Source organism: Rosa rugosa, chromosome 5, assembly GCF_958449725.1.
Source record: "Rosa rugosa chromosome 5, drRosRugo1.1, whole genome shotgun sequence".
NCBI lineage: Eukaryota > Viridiplantae > Streptophyta > Magnoliopsida > Rosales > Rosaceae > Rosa > Rosa rugosa.
This window is the reverse complement of record NC_084824.1, coordinates 19,090,375-19,111,822: the sequence shown is the minus strand read 5'-3', so window position 1 is coordinate 19,111,822 and position 21,448 is coordinate 19,090,375. Positions and strand designations below refer to the sequence as shown.

Below are 21,448 nucleotides of genomic sequence, written 5' to 3'. Positions count from 1 at the left end.
GTGAGAGAGAGGATAGAAAAAAAAGAAAAGAAAAAAAAGAAGTGGGGTAAAATGATCATTTTGGACCAAATTGTGTGAGATTTGAATGTATAGGGAGTTATTTGTTAAAATTATTATACGAGGGACTGAACTGTCGACTCTCCAAAAGTTGAGGGAGTGACCAGTAATTTGCCCTATAAATTACAAAGGTCAAGTCACACATCAATCCCATAACTTGGTCATCTCTTTCGGAACTCTTATTGACGGATAGAACAACTAATAACTAATGTACACTCCAGTATATGTTCGCATCCATCATACGCTAGCTACATAGCCCCAATATGGGAGTACAAGGAAAAGAGAAAATTACACATTTTCAGTTATATACAGCATAAATAATTTTTTACATGGAAATACAAAGAAAACTCATGCAGACCCAACCTCATACCTAACAAAAATGACTGACTAAGGAGAAACTGGAAAGTCTGAGGAGATGAATAAATAGTGGAAAACCTTATTTATTTTTGGACACAGGCTGGAACTTATTGCCATCTTTCCTCAACCATATGGTAGACCGGGTTTTCTTAACTTGATCAGTGAAAATGCGATGTCTGTCAAAAGAAAAACATTGCAAGTTTGTTAGACAATTTTTGCCATCAATAATCAATATCCTGACACTGATCAGCTTTAGGCAAAAGGGGAAAAAACTTGGGCTAAAAATGAACACTATGAATCGAAACCAATTTGGCACAAATACTTGTTTTTTCAGTTACATGCAACTAACCTTTCAAATTCCAGCTTCTGAGTAACAATCCCATTCAAAACCAGCTCTGAGCTGTAAACTGCAGCTCCTGCAAGAATAAAAAAGTGTCACAAAAATCTGTTTTCCTATTCTTACAATACTGGAGTTGACAAATGAGACTGCTCTTAACCTTTTTCAAGTAAAGGCACACAAATTTCATAATCTTCTTCGCAAGATAGAACCAACAGATCATCTGGAATCTGATCAGCCTTCAAAGCAGATCTGCCAATTCTCTCCACTGCCTAATGAACAGTTCAAACAAGATCAACTTAGTTTGCTGAAACTAGTGGGAAGAGAGATCAAGTAAGACAAGGATAAAATTACTTGTGTAAATATATATTACATTACATATATTTACACACACAAACACACAGATAGTAGTTTCTATTTTTTCAATAAACACGAATTTGTAAACACAGCAAAACAGACTCTTACAACATCCAAAATTAGATTGACCTGTCTTTGAAAATGAAATAAGACTGTACCTGGCCATTGACTGCTTTGACCAGACTCGAAATTATTTCTTTACCAGGCTTTGTATTTGGGGTGATAAAGACTTTCCGATCCTACAAAATCCATGTGTTAATTGAAAATACAGAACAAGTAACCAATCTATCCGGCGACACCAACACAAATATAACATCTACCTTTAAAAGTGGATGTTGGCAGGCACATGCCAACGAAGCTGGCATGCTAAAGCCAAATTGCTTCTCCTTTTTAGTATCCCTTAGTATGTAATTTTTCTCGTCAATGAAACAATTAGCTTGTCCACAGCTCTCTAGCCATAAATGTGTCACCACTGGTTTTCCAGAAGCTATAGCTTCTAACATATTCCTTGTTCGCACAAAGTGATCTGCTATGAAGTGTGTGGCATCTGTCATCGAGGATGCAACAGAAACTCCTAGTCGGCCCAAAACCTATGAGACAAACAACATAAAATCAAATTACTTCACACCAGCTTGTATAATTACTGAATAGCTAAATGAATTCAGAAAGTACCTTCTTCTGCTGCTTAATTATGTCCTCATCTAAGTGGTGACTATATAGCACTCGAACATCAGTCATGTCCCTCCTCCTCCTTAAATCCTTTGAGGTTGAAATTGGTTCAGGCTCAAGTGGACTCAAGTCACGGAGTTCTTTCAAAAGGCTCGGCCTTGATAGGCTCCTCTTGCATGACTGTTTGAAATATTCATTACCCATACAAACAGGAGATACATCATTGACAGCCACCTTATTGTGGTTAACCGGAGTAGTACATGCTGCATCAGATTGTTGACAGACAGCTTTCTGACGTGGGGATTTATCCCTCATTCTAACAGAAGAGGCACTTGCATCACTCAACCTGTCAGGGGCCCTAACAGTCTTCTCCACAGTTTTATGAGAAGAATTACAATGAAGGGGAGCACCACCAGAACCTCCTTTGTCTAAATTTTTCTGTGCAAAATTTCCTTCCAAATTCTTATTTCCAAGAGATCCACATGTGGAAGATCGCGTTTCCCTTTTAAACGTTTTATCAATAGTAGTGCCTCTAGCATCCTGTGGCCTTTTGTGCCTAGTGCCACATTTTCCAAATTTCTCTGGCTGAATAGATGGCTCAGATGGATCATCTAAGTCATCAGGCCCATAAACCTTGCCGGACAAATTTCGCTGAGATCTTCGTCTTCTAGGAAAGCTTAATCCATCCAATTTGACCCCATTACCATCAGCTCTGAAATTAACATCTGCATGCTCGTATTGGTTTTGCTTCGTCTTTCCAACCCTGCTAGCTTCATTGGGACCCTGTTTTGAAGATTTTGCACTCAACTCTTCATCCATATGAACACCAGCAGCATCCTCCGTCACATGGCTAGACTCCTCTCCACAATCAGTGGATGCATTATCAGCTATATTGAACTGATTCACCAGCATAGATTGCCTAGTTCGACGTGCAATGGGTGTAGAGGTACCACCATGTTGTAAATTCTGTTTCTTGGATCTTTCTGTTCTTTGGTCAATGGAAACAGAAGGTACTCTCTCCAAGATTCTCCTCTGACTGATACTATCGTGTTTTGCAGCATGTGACTTGGGCTTCTTTGATTTTGTTATCACCAATGCAGTTTCATGCGGCTTCCTGGCATTCTTAGAATTTTCCGGAGGTGCTGTCAAGGAATCTTTACTTGAGTAGGGATCAACCCTCCTTGTTTTCTTGGCTTGTTGGGATTCTCGAGAATCAACCCCTGCATCAGAAAGGCGTGCTCTTTTTCGAGAAGGGGGTTTCTTCACACTTATATTCTTCGTCTTTTCTCCCATTGAACCTTCAGGTGAGTTTCTGTGAATAGCATCATTGGCCTCACAATTGGAAATTCCTTCACCGTTGAATAAGGCTTCCATAGCTTCAGCAGCTATTTGAGTATCAAAACCTACATTTAGCATTTCAGGCACCTGGGTCTTATCATGAACATCCAACTGTCCTCTAGTGGAGCAGATATTAAACTGTTCGTCAAACTCACTGGTGAGGTTCCTTTTGTGTCTCATTTCGTCTTCTCTTTCCATCTTCTCATGGGCTTTTGAATCCCGCACCAACAATTTGGAATCAGAATGAACTACACCAATTTTCTTGTTCTTTCCCTGCAATTTCCGTTTGTTATCATTCAGCTCATCCGTTCTGTTCCTTTTCGCCTTCCGAGGTTGGGGAACAGATTTTGACCCATGACTTCCACCGCTAAAGAAGTCTGTTCTTTTTCGGCGAAACAATTCACCACCTCCTTCATCCTCACGATTATCATCCCACTCATAAATGCCTGCATCTGTAACTAAGCTTATATCATTGACTTTCTTCGCCAATGTTTGTGGCCCTTTTGCACTTGAGACTACTTTTGAATTTTTCTTAGAACTCTTTCTGCGATCACCTTCTTTATCAAACTCCTCAGCATTATCTTGGAGAAACTTATCCACAAAATTCAGAGCATTAGCCTGTGATAACTCTCCAGGTTCTTGAGAATCAGCATAGCTTAGTCCAGCCAAATCACAAGAAGGCAACTGAAGCAAGTCTTCTCCTTCTTCAAAACTATTACTGTCATGAGGAAATCCCTCATTTTCACCATCTGGATCGTCAGTAAAAAGTTTTCTCACTGTTGAACTACCAACCCTTGAACTCTTAATTGTATCATCATTTCTCCCCATATCATTTTCCTGATCGACTTCTGTTCCACCTATGGTTGCAAGTTGCTCCAAAGAATGATTACCGCATGGAACAGAACGAGACCCACTGTTGTTCCGAGCCGCTAGACCAGAGGCCCGCAAAGATGCTGCACGAACTGAAGTGAAATGCATACGCATATATCCTGAGCAAAAGAGGCAGACACAAAATTTTACATACCCACATTGACATAACAGTTCTAATCTTTTATATCCAAGCTTTTTCAAGGACTTATTTTATACATCACTAAAATCATTGAATCAACAAACTACAATACAACTTCTTTCAGTTCTGGGGACTCTTCAACCACAGGTGTTGAAGTAGAAACATGGAGCCCTAAGAGACAAAATCCCAACTTTACTTTCAAAGTTTATCCCATAGTATTTTAATGCACAAGTTAAAGGTGAAGAATGAACGCTTTATTTCAATTCTAAACTCTTACACATGAACAAACATGCCAAAACACAAAAGGATGATATCCCATTATGAATTATGAAAAGGAATTTCCATTCCATGTGCCCACAATGTATTTCAATTTCTCTTGCAGTAACAGATTATTCAAATAGTGGATAAAGAAAAACAGTGATGCATCAATAATCAAAGATTAATACTCTTAACTAGTATAAAGACGCCGCACCTGCATTACGTTGTTCATTGACCAAATGACTAGCTTGCTGCATCAGCCTCTTCTCGCTATCTTGGCAAATACCAGCGCAGTGAGCTTTCTCCTCGTCCGCTAACTGACCGTCACCTCTTGTTACTGACACCTCCTCCGAGGCATCGTCATCAACATCTAAAACTTGAGTTGCATCCGAGTCTTCCCCTTCACTGTCACTGACAACCCGATCATCCAAATCCAGTAACTGCGTCTCCATGTCCCCAATGCAGTCGAAATCATCCAACAGCTGGGTTTCACCGCCAAGATCCATCACTTGGGTTTCGCCGGCAAGACACACCACTTGGGTATCAAATGCATCTTCAACCGGAACGGTATCATCAAACGGCTCAGTGTCTTGCATACACTCATCAGCATCCCCTCCTTTGGCCTTTTCATCTAATTATCATTAATAATAAAGAATAAAAGTCTTATTGCCAAGACAAACTAGAGAAGAGGGTCAATTATAAAGAAAACTTTGAATCATACAAGAGCAGATCCACATGAAAAACCACTAAGAATTTTCCGAAATCAATTACGTCCATCGATTTCAGTGGTACTTAGATTATGGGGAGGATTAATTCGACCAAAAGATAGCTTCTTGTTGGTGTATTAGACAGTAATTACAAAAAAGGAACCAAGGTTGAAGAAAATTACCAGAAAGGGGAGGAGTTAAAATCTGAGTATCAAGGGGCTGGGTGTGGCCAGGATCGGTCTTCATCGGCCCAATTTCATAATCGGCGTCCCAAAGAGAACCCATTGCAACTCATCGGCAGAACAAAATCGCTTGAAACCCTAAATCAAAGCAGTGAAAATTTCAAAGGGGAAAACGAAGAAGAAGAAGGAGATGGGGATCAAATATAAGCAGAAGAGAGCAAAAATATTCCTAGAGAGAGACAAAGTAAGGCCTTTTCATCAAAGAGAGAGAGAGAGAGAGTAGGGTTTTTGGTAAGTGGAGGGAAAATTTGGAGGGAAAAGTTTTGGGGAATAATAGCAGTTAGTTTTGGGCAAAAAAAGCTTTCTAGGTTTCTTCTTGTTCACACTGTCTGTGTGTGACTGCCTCTGCTATCTGAAACGCTGCGTTTTACTGTATAAGTAGTTAAAGCTGAAACGCTGCGTTTTTACTCTGTGATTTAAAATTTGAAAAAATAAAATAAAAAAAATCGGGGCATTCCGAGAATCGAACTCGGGACCTCTCGCACCCAAAGCGAGAATCATACCACTAGACCAAATGCCCTCGATGAGTATTATGCCTTGATAAAAAGTAAAGGAGAAGAAAAATGGTTAATTACATCACCGTGCCATTACGTACAAAAGCTTCGAGTGTTGAGTCTGGCTCTCTCTAGTCGATCTGCTAAAGCAAATTGTAAAGGTTTTATCAATGACCATCTTTTCAATCCTTAACACCCTACGACAATCAACAATATAGTAGTTGTAGCTCAAGTGAGGTTGTGTTAATTAGTGATATACAAGATTGAAGTCTATTAGGCAGAATTAAACATGTTAAAGTTGTCGATTACCTGGAAATTAAAACCCAAGTCCTTGTATGTGCAGCCAAGAGTCCGATGCGTCTTACTATTTCTATTTCATAACTTCACCATACATTAACAAATACCTTGCCACTATAATCTCATTAACTGGCACAAGGTTGAGAAACGCCTTTTACAGCACTGAGTTGGGTGAAATGCAGGTCCAAATTTTCTTAATTCCAAAGTTGTTTGCCTCAAAAATCGTCTCGGCCGAAATGAGGTCCGAGGGACTTGCGGCCTAGTTGTCATTCTGGATTGTGCGGGCGTGCCAACTCGCGGCCTATTGGCCGAGCGAGGTTTTGATATGATTTGTGCGTGATCTGACTTCTTTCAAGTGACTGTGGACCGAGGAAAGAACCATCTCGGCCGCTGGATTCTCTTGCCTTTATTGCAAGGACTTTCGGCGTCTTCACCGATTTTGCTTCTCTTTTTGATTTTTTGATATAGGTTGCAGAAAGTAAAGTGCGGAAAGTAAAAGAGCAAGAATCTAAATGCGAATTAATTAAATTGCATGAAATTTAAGGAGACTGAAGAATAAATTGCAGGAAAGATAAAGTGTGGAAGGTAAAGAAAGCAATAAAAATTTAACTAGGCTAGAACAAAGCGATAAAGGGATGAAATCACCTGTCCCCAATAATAAACCTATCCCAATTCTGTCACTGCTTCTATATTGTGACACATGTTTACCAACTTAATTGAGATTAACATTGTTAAGTTTGTTTTAGAGAAACGGGAATTGAGAGAAAATCGTTGTGTGTTCTCATTGATAATAGGGGCCTATTTATATAGAGGATTACAATGCATAGAATCTGAATCATACAAGGAAAGGTAATCATACATTGAATAGGAATCTCTAGATTCTTCTAATTAAACCCTATTACCACTAGGTTAAGTGACCTAAAGTTTGGGCCAGACACATATTCTGGATTTACTTGAACACTCCCCCTTGTGTCGCGCCAAACGTGGTGCTCCTCTCGTTGCCTCATTAAAAACCTTGCCGAGTAACAAAAACCATGTGGGACAAAAATAACCTCGGTCGAATAGGAAAAAGAACACAACACACCCTCACGTTTCGAGACCATACATGTAGACATCTCCCCCTGATGACTATGGTCATGGGAGTTCGGATAACTTCCGCAAACGATGCTACCAACATGTTTCTCGAAAGTGAAATTTAGGCAATGACTTAGTGAGCAAGTCTGCCGCACTGTCCTCAAATAGAATCTAGTTCACTTTAATCTTGAGGAAAGTTTGTTGTTGCTGATTATCCTTGGTGTTGTCGCTTTTGATGTAGTCTTGCTTCATTTGTTCAAAACAAGCAGCATTATCCTAAATGCTCGTAGGATTATTTGTGGTAGACTTCATACCACAATTGTTCAAACATGTGTAATTATGGATCCAATCCATATACATTCACGAACCACTTCGTGAAGAACAATAATCTCTGCATTGTTCGAAGATATAGCGACTAGGGTCTGTTCTGTAGACCTCCAAGATATCATGGACTTTACCCATGGTGAACACTTAACCAGTTTGGGAATGACTTTTGTGTGGGTCAGAGAGATACCCAACATCAGCAAAACCTTCCAAAACGCTTATCGTTTTGGGATGAGGATAGTGGACGCAGGCCAGTGTTGGCGGCGTTCCTGGTGTGTGATGGGTCCGAATCCATCGTCTCTCTGTAGGGATAGAACAAGCCCATATCGATTGTACATCTCAAGTACTGAAAGATATCTTTTACACCAATCCAATGGCGTCGCGTTGGCGCACAACTATACCTAGCTAACAAGTTCACAACATATGAGATGTCAGGTCTTGTGCATTGGGGTAAGTACAATAATGCGCCTATTGTACTTAAGTAAGGCACTTCTGCCTCTAGCACATCTTCGTCATCATCCTTCGAACGAAGAGGATCCTTTTCAGGATCAAGACTACGGACAATCATGGGGGTGCTTGAAGGCTTGACCTTGTCAAAATGCCTAAGCATCTATCAACACGATGCTCAAGTTCCAAACTGAGACATAATCGTGCGCTCCCAAAATTGTTCATCTCAAAATCGGATTTCAAGTGTTCAGCGGTTTCCCTTAACTCTTTAAGGGCTTCCAATGAAAATCATGTCCATCATGAACCGCGATAGAATCCGAAACTTGTTATGGAAACACGCGGGCATATCCCTTCCCAATCAAGTAGTCACTTTTAGTGAGCGTTTCAATCTCTTTGTAAACGCGCTCCGTGGTCTAGAGTCACTTGACATGGGTAAATGAAGTTCACCATGAATCTTCATGTATATTCTGTATCTAGATCCCCATAGAGATACGTAGTGACCACATTTGTAAGCTGCATGTTCAGTTATTCAGAAACTACCAAACTGACAGGGTAGTGGAATGCAATGACATCCATTACGAGAGAATATGTCTCATCGTAGTCGATTCCAGGGCGTTTTCTGAGAAGCCTTGCCCCATAAGGCGAGATTGCCATCTCTTTTTCTCATCACGCTTTCTAACGAAGACCCATTAGTCAATAGGTTTTACGTTAGGAGGTGTTGGCATCACTGGCTCAAAAACCTTCCTCTTCGTTAGAGAATCCAACTTAACTTGGATCGCATCTTTCCATTTAGGCCAAATTTCTCTACGTTGGCATTCATTCATCAACGGAGCGTGGTTCGATATCATCGGACTCAACAAACTCGTGTGTAACGAAATACGCAACCACATCATCAATTATGATGGAGTTTCTATCCCAGTCTCATGTACACTAGTGCAATTTTCATAGAGCTCTATATTCTCAGGAATAGATTATGACGTCGAGGCGTCCCCCAATGATAACCATATCCCGGAAGATACTCATGAGACGGATTTTGAGTCTTGATGATCAAAGGATTGGAATGTGCCAAAGTATCATTAGAACCCACGGGCCTCCCACGCATCCTAGCTGGGGCCATGGCCTGTAACGCCAGAGTGCCACTTTCTTTGGCGTTGGCGCCATGCCTACCTCCGTGTAGGGCGGTGCTACGTCCTTCCTTGCAGGCATATTTGCAGCAGATGTGTGATCTCGTCACTTTAACAGGGATCGAGATGAGACATAGTGGGGACAGACCACGACAATTCCTGTCGTTCCTGCTGAACATTCGTGTTCTTATCTCCCCCTAACGACGGGAGGACTGTCTCATCAAAGTGACAACCCGCAAATCTAGCGGTAATGAGATCGCCTTGCAAGGGCATTAAGTGGTGGACGATTGTCAGAGTCTCAAATCCAACGTAGTTGCCCATTCGTCTGTAAGGACTTGTCATAGTGTGTTGTGGCGGAGCAATTGGTACATAAATGACATACTCAAATATGCGTAAGTACGACACTTGTACCCAGTCACTAGTTGTAACGCAGAGGTAGATTGAGTGGCGTAGGGTCGTAGACGAATTAGCATAGCTGCATGCGATATTGCATCACCCCAAGCGGATATAAGGAGGTTGGTGTGCATTTCCAAATTCTGACGACCATCGTAGTCGTTTCCTCAAGACCATTTGGGTGTGTACATGGGAATATGAAGTCCAACATCAGTCCCATTGCAATAACCATCGAAAGTCTTCGATGTAAACTCTCTAGCATAGTCAAATCCAATTGACTGAATAGGATGATTCGGGGAGTGAGCTCGTTGTCATATGATATGTGCTAGGAGTGTAGCATAAGCAGCATTACAAGTGGACAATGGCACAACACGTGACCAGCGTGTTTGCGTGTCAACCAACATCATGAGATATTTAAACGTCCGCAAGTTGGTTGAATCAGTCCATAGAATCCCCATGGGTTCTATGTAAGAACAAAATGAGTATTTTCATATCCTTTGCATAGGACGGTCTCAGTCCTAATTTCCCTAAGGAACGGCTTTGTAAAATGAGCGAGAGGCTTTAGAAGCAACCAATGAGGATTTTGGTTGGGCCTGAGCGTCTGAAACGCTATTTGAAGCAAAGTTGGTGATTGCAACATCACCTGGGGCGTCATCACCATGATGTACGCTATCCATGAAGTCATGGATAAGGACTATGTCAGCCCTAGGCTGGTGGTGGACGGCGGCGGCGGTCACACTTAGTCCAAGAATCAACTTTTGATTCATGCTTCGTTTTGCTCGAGAAAATAGATGTCCGTGTTAAGTCTTTAGTAGACGGATCATCATGACTAGGATGACCTATCCTGTCGTGACAAAGCCATTATGTGTCTAAATCCAAGAGATCTTCTCTCATAACTTTCATTGGATTTAATAGCTCGAATAGTGACATAGAGTCCACTAGAGAGACACATAAACTTCTCAAAGATGCGTCTTTGTTCGCAATCATTAGAGGTATTGCAAAGGAACTCATTTCAGTTCTCTACATGGGTTTTTGCATGGAATCTGTTGGCTATTCATAGGTGCGATTTGCCCTATGAGCGTAGAGAGCTTTTGTGACAGTAATCAAGGTGCCATTTGGCAAGGGGAACTTGAGCTATTCCATGTCCTTGAATTAATACTGATGGCCCAGCCATCGTAGTCACAAAGTAATATGCTCAGAATCAAAATTGAGTCATAATGAAAAGAACTCGAAATTTTATTCATAAGCCAACGGAGTACATCATTGTCTCTTAACCATTAGGAGAATCTAATCCAAATGCTAGCTAATGCAAAACAAAGGTAGTCGTTTGACTTCTTTCGGTAACTCCAAAATAAGTATGACCAGGTGAGTAGAGAGATGTCAGTGGAGCAAACCTCGCTTAAGTACCACTTATCTCAAAACCTTCCTAGACATCATACTTATTTTGGATGAGCCTATGTGAAGAAAAACTAAACCAATGGCATTTACTACAAAGTATATGGCAATTGCCTATTACATATCTTGGAAAAATAAATACTTAAACAGAATTGGCGATCTATTGATCCCAACCAGATTTGTAGTCTTCAACCCTTCACTCTAGATCATCTTCTTGATCTTCTTGTTCCATATAGTGAGCTTCTCTTGCTTCACAATATGCTTTGTAGGCGGTGACAATTTCTTCACGAGCTCTACAAATGTGTGTCCAATGACCAGATACTCCACATCGAGAACATACATCTCTTTTAGACTCCATTGATTGAGGCGCTTTGAAAGCGCAATTTAGATGGCTCTTAGTGTTGATGGCGCCACCAACATGGACAGAGGCGTTGCCTCCCTCTCTCTTTCCATGTTGACCTCTTCGGTTCCGTGTTCGCCTATTTTTGCGGTTACCTTCCCAAGTAGAGCGATTATATGGACTAGAGCGTCCAGAAGTATCCCTAAGATTAGGGTTTCGCTCTTAGCGCCCTCTCTTAGGGGCGCGACTATAATTGGATTCCGGAATATGCTATGTTTCCACGGATCTCGAATTATAGTTCTTCACAAGGATGTTGTCATGCTTTTCAGCGACATTCATAGCTCTAATAAACTCATGAAACCTTGTGATCCGTCCTGCAGTAACATCGATGCGATAGTTCATAGCAACCATCAATGTAGAGACAGGGAAGGTAGAGAGAGTCTTCACAATCAACATCGCATCTGGGATCTCTTTTTCCACAGAATTTCATTAAGGATTTAATGCGAAGTGCTTCCGAGTTGTAGTCAAGAACTGACTTGAAATTACAGAAGCGAAGCCTATGCCATCTCACTTCTAGGTCAGGAAGCAGGGAGTCACGGATGTTGCCAAATCTTTCTTTGAGTGAGACCCACAGCCTTCTGGGGTCTTCTTCATTCATACACTCGAACTGGAGCGAATCATCCATATGACGAGTCATTAGGATGATGGCTTTCACCTTATTTGCCTCTAAGGCTGCTCTATTTGCTTCCAAAGCTTGAGCTTGCTCAACAGTTAGCACGTCCTGGCTAGGCTCGAGAATCGCACCCAAGATTCCATCGGCCTTGAGATGCTGGCGGACATCACAAACCCACATGTGATATCCAGAGCTAGTTGTTCCCAATGGAGCAAAGACCAATTTGTTCAGGTTATTCATCCTGAAAGAGAACAAGAAAAAGGGTTAGTTTCGGAGCTGAAAAAGCTACCACGAAAACATATAAAATTTCTAAGCGTAGTCGCTTCCAAGAAATTAAGGATTTCTGAGTGTAGTCGCTTCTAAGAAAATCCGATTCCAAGAGGGTTTTTGGATTAGATCGAAACAACGATGTATGTGGTCGATCGTTTTCTTCTCAACAAACTCTAAGTTTGGAGGACTCTACAAGCTCCAAGCTTGGAGTGAGCACGAACCCCCATAGTTCGGCTTTTGGTCTCCCATATGAAGAAGAAAGGGGGGTAGAAGAAGGGAGGTTGCAAGTCCCCGAGAAAAAGAAGAAAAACTCAAAAACGGGAACTTTTAGTAAAACATACCTCTTAAGATTGCAGAGCGTATTTGATCCTTGTTGTAGGATTGCAGATGAGCTTTAGTCCTAGGCGAACAGACTTGTAGGATTGCAGACAAACTTTAGTCCTAGTGCAGGCGAACTGATTTGTAGGATTGTAGTGTGGTTCTCGATCCTTATTATAGGATTGTATACTGCTATCAATCCTAGTTGCTGAAACTGGCAGATGAGAGGCGCGCGGGGCTGCTGCTAGCAGGATGCGCGTTGGGCAGGAGTTGTGGGCGTACGTGGCAGGTGCGGTGTGCTGCTTGCGGCGTATGCTACGCGATGGCTTGCGACGTTGGGTTGCAGAGATATGCTATCGATCCTAAGCTAGGATTGCAACAGGTTTGCAATCCTGGTCTGGGCAGATGGTGAAGTAGGTGCTCGGTGGATGCAGTGCTTCAAGGGCAAACGATTGAACTTGTGCGCAGGCTAGTAGCGGCAAAGGCTTGCAGCAGGAATAGGCGCATGGGCTCGCAAGAGAGGTGCACGGCGAATGGCAGCGAACTGGAAAAAGGATTTTTGGGTTTTTGGCTTTTTGAAACTAGGGTTAGGGCTCGTGCTGATAACGTGTTTTAGAGAAACGGGAATTTAGAGAAAATCGTTGTGTGTTCTCATTGATAATAGGGGCCTCTTTATATAGAGGATTACAATGCATAGAATCTGAATCATACAAGGAAAGGTAATCATACATTGAATAGGAATCTCTAGATTCTTCTAATTAAACCCTATTACCACTGGGTTAAGTAACCTAGAGTTTTGACCAGACACATATTCTGTATTTACTTGAACAAAGTTTAATATTTATCAATTTTATATTTTAATAAAATATAAACGTATGAACAGATAATCTATTCAACTATACCTCTTCCTCTTTCTTTTCTATCGTTCTTCTTCTTCTTCTTCTTCTTCTCCTCTCTCTCTCTCTCTCTCTCGACAACTCTGCAACAAACCCAGCATCCTACATGGTCCTCTTTCTTGTCTATCGATATTCTTCTTCTCTTCTATTATCTCAAAACCTCTACACCCTTCTACAATTCTACAGTTCTACTCTATCAACACTTCATTAAAAACTTTCATTGGAAGTGAAAATTTTAGGGAATTTAAGTTGTGGGTTAGTTTGGTTTTGTTCAAATCATTTACAGAAGCAAAGCATTGAGCTTTGATCATTTATCTGGGTGCATTAGGTGTTTGATTTCTGAGATTTGATAGTTATCTAGGTCCAAGCTCAATGCTTTGCTTCTGTAAATGCTTCTGTGACTAACACTGGTTTGAGTTTCAGATCTAGCCATCAAGTCCCTGAAAATCTTTGGACGGGAGGAGATAACCTCTAATTAATTTAAGGGAAAATTCTCATACACCCCATTTCTAGCAATATATTTTCCATATACCCCACCAACTTATTTTTATTTCCACTAACACAAAACTTTCCACTATTTCTACCTACTTTTCAAAATCATCTACTATTCATCCCACTAATACCCTTTTCCTTCATCTTTTTCTCTTACTCTTTAAATAATTACTTATGATAAAGCGTGGTGGGCCCATCTTGAATTTATTTGTCTAAATAATAAATTGCAGCTAAATTTCATCCTCTATATTTGAAGGTAAACAGTCAGACTTTACTATTCATAATTTCGATCGTTGACAGACTAGAGTTAAATGTTATTTGCAAAAATACTAGTAGAGAACTGAACAAGGAAAGAGAAAATTGAAAGACTATACAGAAAGTCTTAAAAGGGAAACTCCTGATTACTGGGATATCATCTTTAGACTTCAAACAAGAATTTATAAAATAGAGCAAGATATAGAAAATCTCTTGTATATGCTGAAAGAGGAACAAAAACCTCTTGATTACATGAGCATTGGTTAGATCCGCAAATCACTGGTATCAGAGCTTGCAAAGAGCTCAGCAGGGGAATCCCCAATGGGGACAATGTCAGATTTAATATTAGAGAAGTTGAATTCTCTACTAAAATCTTCTGATGAGAAACATCAGAACCTGCAGAAATAAATATCTAGATGTCAAAATCATCTAGAAAAACTACCTGCTATAATCCACCAATTAGAAAAATTGGAAAACAAACTGGATTATATCAAAGAACTTCCAAAAAAGGAAGAAGAAAAGCTAACTAGTGTTAGCAGAAAAATCAATGAACAGCAAAAAACGCTGGATTCTATGAAAAATATACTGAAGGACAAGAAAGTGCCTACAGTAAAAACAAAGAAGACTAATGGGTTCAAACCATTAGAAAGACCAGAAAAGAATCCTGTTCCAAATATGATTTTTCTGGAACCATCTACTAGTTATACTAGTATTCGGTATGAAAATCCGAATGAAACTCGAGATGTCAACATGATGAGCATCTTCGGGAAAAAGAAAGGAGTACAACTCCTAAATGCTGAAGAGTTCGAATATAATGAAATCGAACATGAGGTAAAAAACGCATCAATTCCAAAACTAGATTTTAAACAAATCTATAAAAGGGGAACCTTTGACTTGATGGATAGCCATCATTTCAAATTATTAGAATTTACAACTCCCTCCACAACAGGAGAAACAGATTTACTTCTAATCACTCCTGCAGAAGTTGCCAGAGCAAGAACAAAAAAATTTCAGTTTATGCATATTGGAGCAGTCCAAGTTGGCATAAAGCTTCTTGCCCGAGAAGGTATAAACTGTTCGGTCCTATGTGTCTTACAAGACAATATATAGGCTGACAGACTTCCAAGCTAGTCTGTTGGGAACACTTGAAGCGTCTCTATGAAATCAAGTGGCTTATCTCAACTGCTTCCCAAATTTCTCAACCAGCTTGAAAGATGCAGCTCACTATCTAAGACTGAGAGTCAAGACATATGGCATATCTATGAAAAATGATATGCAAGAACTCGCAATAGTATACAGAATATACTATAAACTGATGAGTACCACAGTAGAACCAAAGACAAGGATATCAAATATCCCAGGTCTTACTACTGGATTCCTCACCAGTCAGAAAAACCATTCACAACAGATTCACAAAGTTGCTTGGAATGAAGTAACTTTTCCTATTGAATGGAAATTATCTGGTCCGAAAAACCAGCAGAAAATACCAAAGCGGCAATTTATGAAAGTAGAAAGACTGGAGATATCAGTCTCAAATTCGACGATCACAAGAAAAGTGATGTCGGTCCTGAGAATATCAGGGTAAATAAAAATCTTCTCAGAAGAAGCTACAGCACTAGAGAAGCTAGTAGCAGCAGTACCAAATTCTCTGCTGAAGAACCAACAGACACTATCACTGAAGAAGAATTAGAAGCTGATCTGAACAGACCAGTAAATATGCTTAGAGCACAAAAGCTCTATGATCTCTATGATGAAGCAGAATCTTGCGAAAATCCTGAACGATTAGAAAAACTAATCGAAGAAATGAAAAAAATTCAAACCAGGAAAGGAAAGAAAACTTCTTCCCTACCAGGATATTGAAATGAAAGAAGGAGAAAGCTCCAACACTTCCATCACCAGAGAAAAGGGAAAAGTAAAACTCCCTTTACAGAAAGCCCCTACGAGGAAAAATGGAGAAAGAAATTCGCAAAGATTTGTCCCAAAGGACAATATACCAAGAGTACCCATTTCCACTCATGGTATCTGGTTAAATCTAGACAAAGCTCTAGACAAGAGAAAACTCTTGACCAATGGGTTGATAGCCTGATGATAGCTTCTGCTCTAACCCTTGGAAAATTTGAAACACCAGATCTTCAGGTGTACTATGAAACTACTCTCACTAGAGTAGAAAAAAAGTATTATTTCTCTTTCAAAGAGACTGCCAGAGGAAAAGACTGGCTCGAAGAAATCAAAACTTCGAAATCTCTCAAACCTAAGTGAGAAGGCTAAAGAAACGGCCAAATCAAATATCTATGCTCTCAAAATCTGTGACATGAGATATTTTGAAGAATACTTGAATAAATTTCAAGAATATTACTGTACGACTGGTGAACTAGAGAATACTGATTTAGTCAACTTATTGCACAGAAAACTCCCTGAACCGTGGAGAACAGCTGTGAGAGAGAAAGTATAGCTGAAAAACCAATTGAAAGATTTTCAGTTGGAGGAATTGCCGACAGAATCCGGAAATTACTAAAAGAACAATGCAAAGCCAATCTTAGAGCAAAGATGGCTAAGAAACAGCTCAAAGGAGTTGAGAATTTCTGTTACGGAATATTGGATATGCCAACCAACTGGGGATGTCATGAACCCAAGTTCCACAGAAAAAGAAAAGAAAAATATTAACCCAAAAGATTTAAAAAGGGTAATAACAAAAGAGATTGGAAATTCAAAAAGAGTCCCAATTTCAAAAAACAACAGGATGAAGATCCAAAAAAGAAATTCTTCAAAAGAAAGAAGAATAATCATCAGCATAAACAAGAACAACCAAGCAAAAAAGCTTGCAGATGTTGGTTATGTAAACCTGAAGGGCACTATGCCAATGAATGCCCAGAAAAGGGTAAAAGATCTACTAAAGCTCTGTTTGAAGAGTACGAGCCTATAGTAGAAACAGCTAATATGAAGGGCTACGAAATAGCCTACTCTGATGATGAAGAAGACGACAGGTCAGTTTACTCTGCCTGGTCTGACAATGAAGAAGAAGTCTCATCTGACTCTGAAACTGATTATGAAGTAGAATACTTGGAATCTAGGCAGATGAATGTTCTTAAAGTCAAAAATTGGGAAGAAAGTAAGACAGAAGCATTATTGTCTTCTTATCAGGTGAACCCTAGTACATTTGTTTGTGACTACTGTCTATGTCACGAAAAGGATGGTCTCCCCATGTTTTGTGAAGAGTCAAAAAAGACTTATCACAAAGAATGCTTCATAGCTGAAGCAAGAAGAAAAACCAAACATGGCCTTATCAGCCAGTTGGTTGAACAAGAATATGAAGAATATTTCTCTGAGCAAAAAGAGAAAGAAGTAGAAACTCTGTTCCAAGAAATCATGGAACCATCTTCCTCAAAAATAAAGGAAGAAGAGATCGATGAAGAAAAAATCGAACATTGAACTGGTTGAACCACCAGAAATTGTTCCAGAAGAATGCAAACCATTCATACCACAGGAACAAGCTCAAAAAAATGAGCTTCAACAATCGAAAGTCGTCTCTACTAGTAGATATAGCAACTACATAAAGATTGGACTAAAACTCCCTGATCACAAGAAATATCATCTACATGCATTTGTAGATAAGGGATCAGGATTCACTGTTGCAAAAAGATTTGCACTTCCAGAAGAACTCTGGAAAGAAGATAAGAAAAGAACAGCTACTGGTGTCACGTTTGATGGGAGCCATCTTACAATGAGTAAAGTAGCAAAAAATGTTCATATCACCATTGGTGGAGGAACATTTATCATCCACAATGTTTGGCAATCTGAAGGCCAAGGATCCGATTTCTTGTTGGGAAATGACTTTATTCTCCAACAGAGATTCATCCAGGATGAAGAAGCGATATGCTTCAGAAAAGGAGAACGGGTGTTCTGGGCAGACCGACTTACACAAGCAAAAAGTATAGTAGGTCCAAATTTTACTACTCAGTATCAGAGATCGCAACAGAATAGTGGTGATCTTACCCCCTACAAACCCAAATTCGAACCCATACTCCAAATCAAACAACAAGAAGAGTTACTTGTTGAAGAATCTTCTGAAGAAGAAGAAGAAACTAGTGAAGATGAAGAAACTAGTTTCATCCATGAGCATAACCTCAAGCACTTCCAGAATAAGCTTGAGTCTCAGAAAATCTCAACTCTAGATAAAATCAAGAATCTACTCGAACAAAATATCGATGTAGACCCTCAGAAATTTTGGGAAAAAGACCCAGTGGTCTGTGAATTAAGATTACATGACATGAATGCTATCTGTCATGTCAAAGCCATTCCTCAGTACAAAGAGGAAGGTAAAAAATAATTCAGAAAAGATATTGAAGATCTCCTGAACAAGAGATTAATTCAACCTTCCACTAACCCTCATCATGCTCCAGCTTTCTACGTGAGAAATCATGCAGAAAACCTAAGAGGAAAAGCTAGAATGGTGATTGACTACCGAGATGTCAATAAGAAGACCGTCAAAGATGGTTATCAAATTGCTCAAGTAAGAGTACTGATCAACCAGCTCAGATGAGCTAAAGTCTTTTCAAAATTCGATGCAAAGTCGGGTTTTTGGCAAGTCAAGATGCATCCTGAGAGTATTCCTCTCACTACATTTGGAACACCACAAGGCCATTACGAATGGTTAGTAATGCCTTTTGGTTTAAAACAAGCTCCCTCAATCTTCCAAAGAAAGATGGACAACATCTTCAAACATGTTGCGGAGTTCTGCGTCGTCTACATTGATGACATCCTTGTCTTCTCCAAAAACATAGAAGAACATATGAAACACCTCCACGAGGTTGTCAAGCTGTTAGTTCAGCATGGAATTATCCTAGGAGAAAAGAAAATCTTTTTTATCCTCGATGAAGTTGATTTCCTAGGAATAAACATCAAGAATGGATAATAAAACTCTAACCTCACATCCTTGAGAAGATCTGGAAATTCCCAGACAGAATTCCTGATGCTAAGAGTCTAGAGAGATTCTTAGGAGTCATTAATTATGGGAGAGATTTCATTCCCAAAATCTCAGGACTAACAGCAATGTTATCTCCTAAAACCAGTTCCAAGATAAAATGGAACTTCACAACAGATGATGAAAAAATTGTGAAGCATATAAAAAATCTCTGCAAAAATCTCCCTCCTCTACAACAACCAGAGGAAAATGATGAAATTATCCTCCAGACAGATGCGAGTGATAATTATTGATCCGGTGTTGTTCTGGCAAAAACGCCTGAAACTAACATTGAAAAGATCTGTAAATTTTGTAGCGGCAAGTTCAGCCCTGCAGAACTGAATTATCCCACAGGGGAAAAAGAAATCTTGGCTGTCAAGAAAACGATTTTAAACTCTCCAGCTTTTCTTGGAAAACCCTTTACTGTCCGCACTGATTGTGCTAGAGTAAAGAATTTCAAAAATTTTAAACTTGATAAAGTTGCTGATAGAGGAAGATTAGCAAACTGGCAATTATTTCTTAACCAATATGATTATAATGTCGAATTAATTGCAGGAAACAAGAATTATCTTCCAGACGCCCTGACTAGAGAACTGGCAATGTTCAGCCGAAAAGATGACGACGAAGGTCGCAATCCCAGAAGCAGAAGAACTGGGAAATAACATGAACCTTCCGAGGATCCCAAAGAAAAAATCCTCAAAAGGTTTCTGCTAGGCCCAAAAGGACTAGCCACAACTGATCAATCCCAGGGTAAAGGATTGGCTAGCCCGTCTCAAACGGCAGACGATAAAGGCTCATCAAGACCGTTGATGGCTGTTGCTTTGCCAAAAAGCAAACCTACTCCAACTGGGGTAATAAATGTTTTTAATTATGAACTTCAAACGTTTGACACTCCTGTGTTCAGAACGGGCAGGAGACTAGCTTACCACCAGAAAGCAATTCTGGATAATCTCCTTTTTGCCTTTCAAGAAAGAAGCAGTGGTCTGATGTTCCCAGCTCTCTTTGCATTAGCTGAAGAACTCTATGAAAATGTTAGACCACAGTTTGAAGAAATCCATACACAGCAGAGTGTTGTTCGAAAAGAAAAAATCCACTTCCTCGAAGATCCAAAAAGTGCTAGAGTTCCCATTATAGCACTCAAAGAATCAGATTGGCTTGAATTCCATAATCTGATAGGAAGTCATAATTCTGAGGCATGTATTCCTCCAACCCTCTTCATTATTGCAGGACCATATGTTGGAAGATACCTGGTCAATGTTCAGAGTGAACATCCTCAAGAACACAAGCTTTGGCTTGTTGAAAATGGTTTTGTCCATAACATATGGACTAAAACAAATGATGATCTCAAGGGACTGCCCCCTATCATTGTCAACACAGTCAAAAATGTCAGAAAAAATGACTGTAAGCTGAGACTGAAGTTCAGGTCCACTCCACCAGAATGGATCCACAAAGCAAATGGTGAAGTTGAGTACATTTCTCCATATCATTATGTTCAGCCCGCCTGTGTTGGATACAATGGCCAGCCAAACTCAAGCATTCCATGGATGAAGGCCATGACCCTGGAGTATATCAAGAAGATCATCTGTGAAGATACAAAGAACACATTCGTGGCAGCAGGAGAAAAAACAATCATCACTGCTTACGATCATCCTGACGTAGTCAGCAGTGACCTTTTCCTATCTCTCACGAAAAAAAGAGATAGACTCGACACTAGCATGCTTACAGTGGGTTGAAAAACTTGAAACAGACAACCACTACAAGATGTATGTTGATACAGATGTCGAAGACAATGCAACAACTGCTCGTATGGCCCAGGCATATAACGACTCGTTTGTCCTTGGTCACAACTCAGAAACAGATGAGAACATATGAAGCAGCAGGTGTAGAAAGCACCGAAAGTACTTTTGGACTCTTCCCAAAAGCTACTTTTTCTTTACAGAAAAGAAAGGTGAAAAACATTTCACCTAAAGGAATCTGCTTTTCCTCGTCCGACCTCCACCAACAGGAGCACTCAGGAAAGCAGGAAATCACGGAGTTGTTCTGTACATTTTATTGTTTTGAATTCCAGTTTGAGTTCCGCTCCCTATATAAGGAGCTTTAGGTTTCATTTGTAAGGCATCGAAAAATCCTCCTCAGATAAAAAACTTCCATCTCTCAAAATAGTTTTAAAAACTTGAGCAGAAGAGTCTTCTCTCAAGAAAGAGGAATGCCATAAGTAGCAGTGTGATCTTTCTTTCCTATCGAAGTGAGAAGTATGCTTTCATTTCAAGTAAGTACTGTAATCATTCTTATGGATAGCTAAACAGCTTCTGAGCTGTTTACCTGAGAATGAGCCTCTGATTTCTTAGTCTGTAATTATGTTTGA

The 21,448-nt window shown here is 40.0% G+C and overlaps 1 protein-coding gene and 1 non-coding gene across 2 annotated transcripts; both read right to left on the bottom strand.

Moving 5' to 3' along the window:
• Positions 1 to 210: 210 nt before the first annotated feature.
• Positions 211 to 5,665, bottom strand: LOC133709607 (uncharacterized). Its single transcript, XM_062135399.1, has 8 exons — positions 5,272 to 5,665; positions 4,597 to 5,013; positions 1,781 to 4,104; positions 1,429 to 1,698; positions 1,267 to 1,347; positions 912 to 1,023; positions 764 to 830; positions 211 to 590 (listed from the first exon to the last, which is right to left on the bottom strand). The coding sequence occupies exons 1-8, from the start codon at positions 5,372 to 5,374 to the stop codon at positions 494 to 496; spliced, it is 3,471 nt and encodes a 1,156-aa protein (XP_061991383.1). The 5' UTR covers positions 5,375 to 5,665; the 3' UTR covers positions 211 to 493.
• Positions 5,666 to 5,779: 114 nt separating this feature from the next.
• TRNAP-UGG (transfer RNA proline (anticodon UGG)) lies at positions 5,780 to 5,851 on the bottom strand. Its single transcript has one exon. It is a non-coding gene; the product is annotated as a tRNA-Pro (tRNA).
• Between the last annotated feature and the right edge of the window lie 15,597 nt (positions 5,852 to 21,448).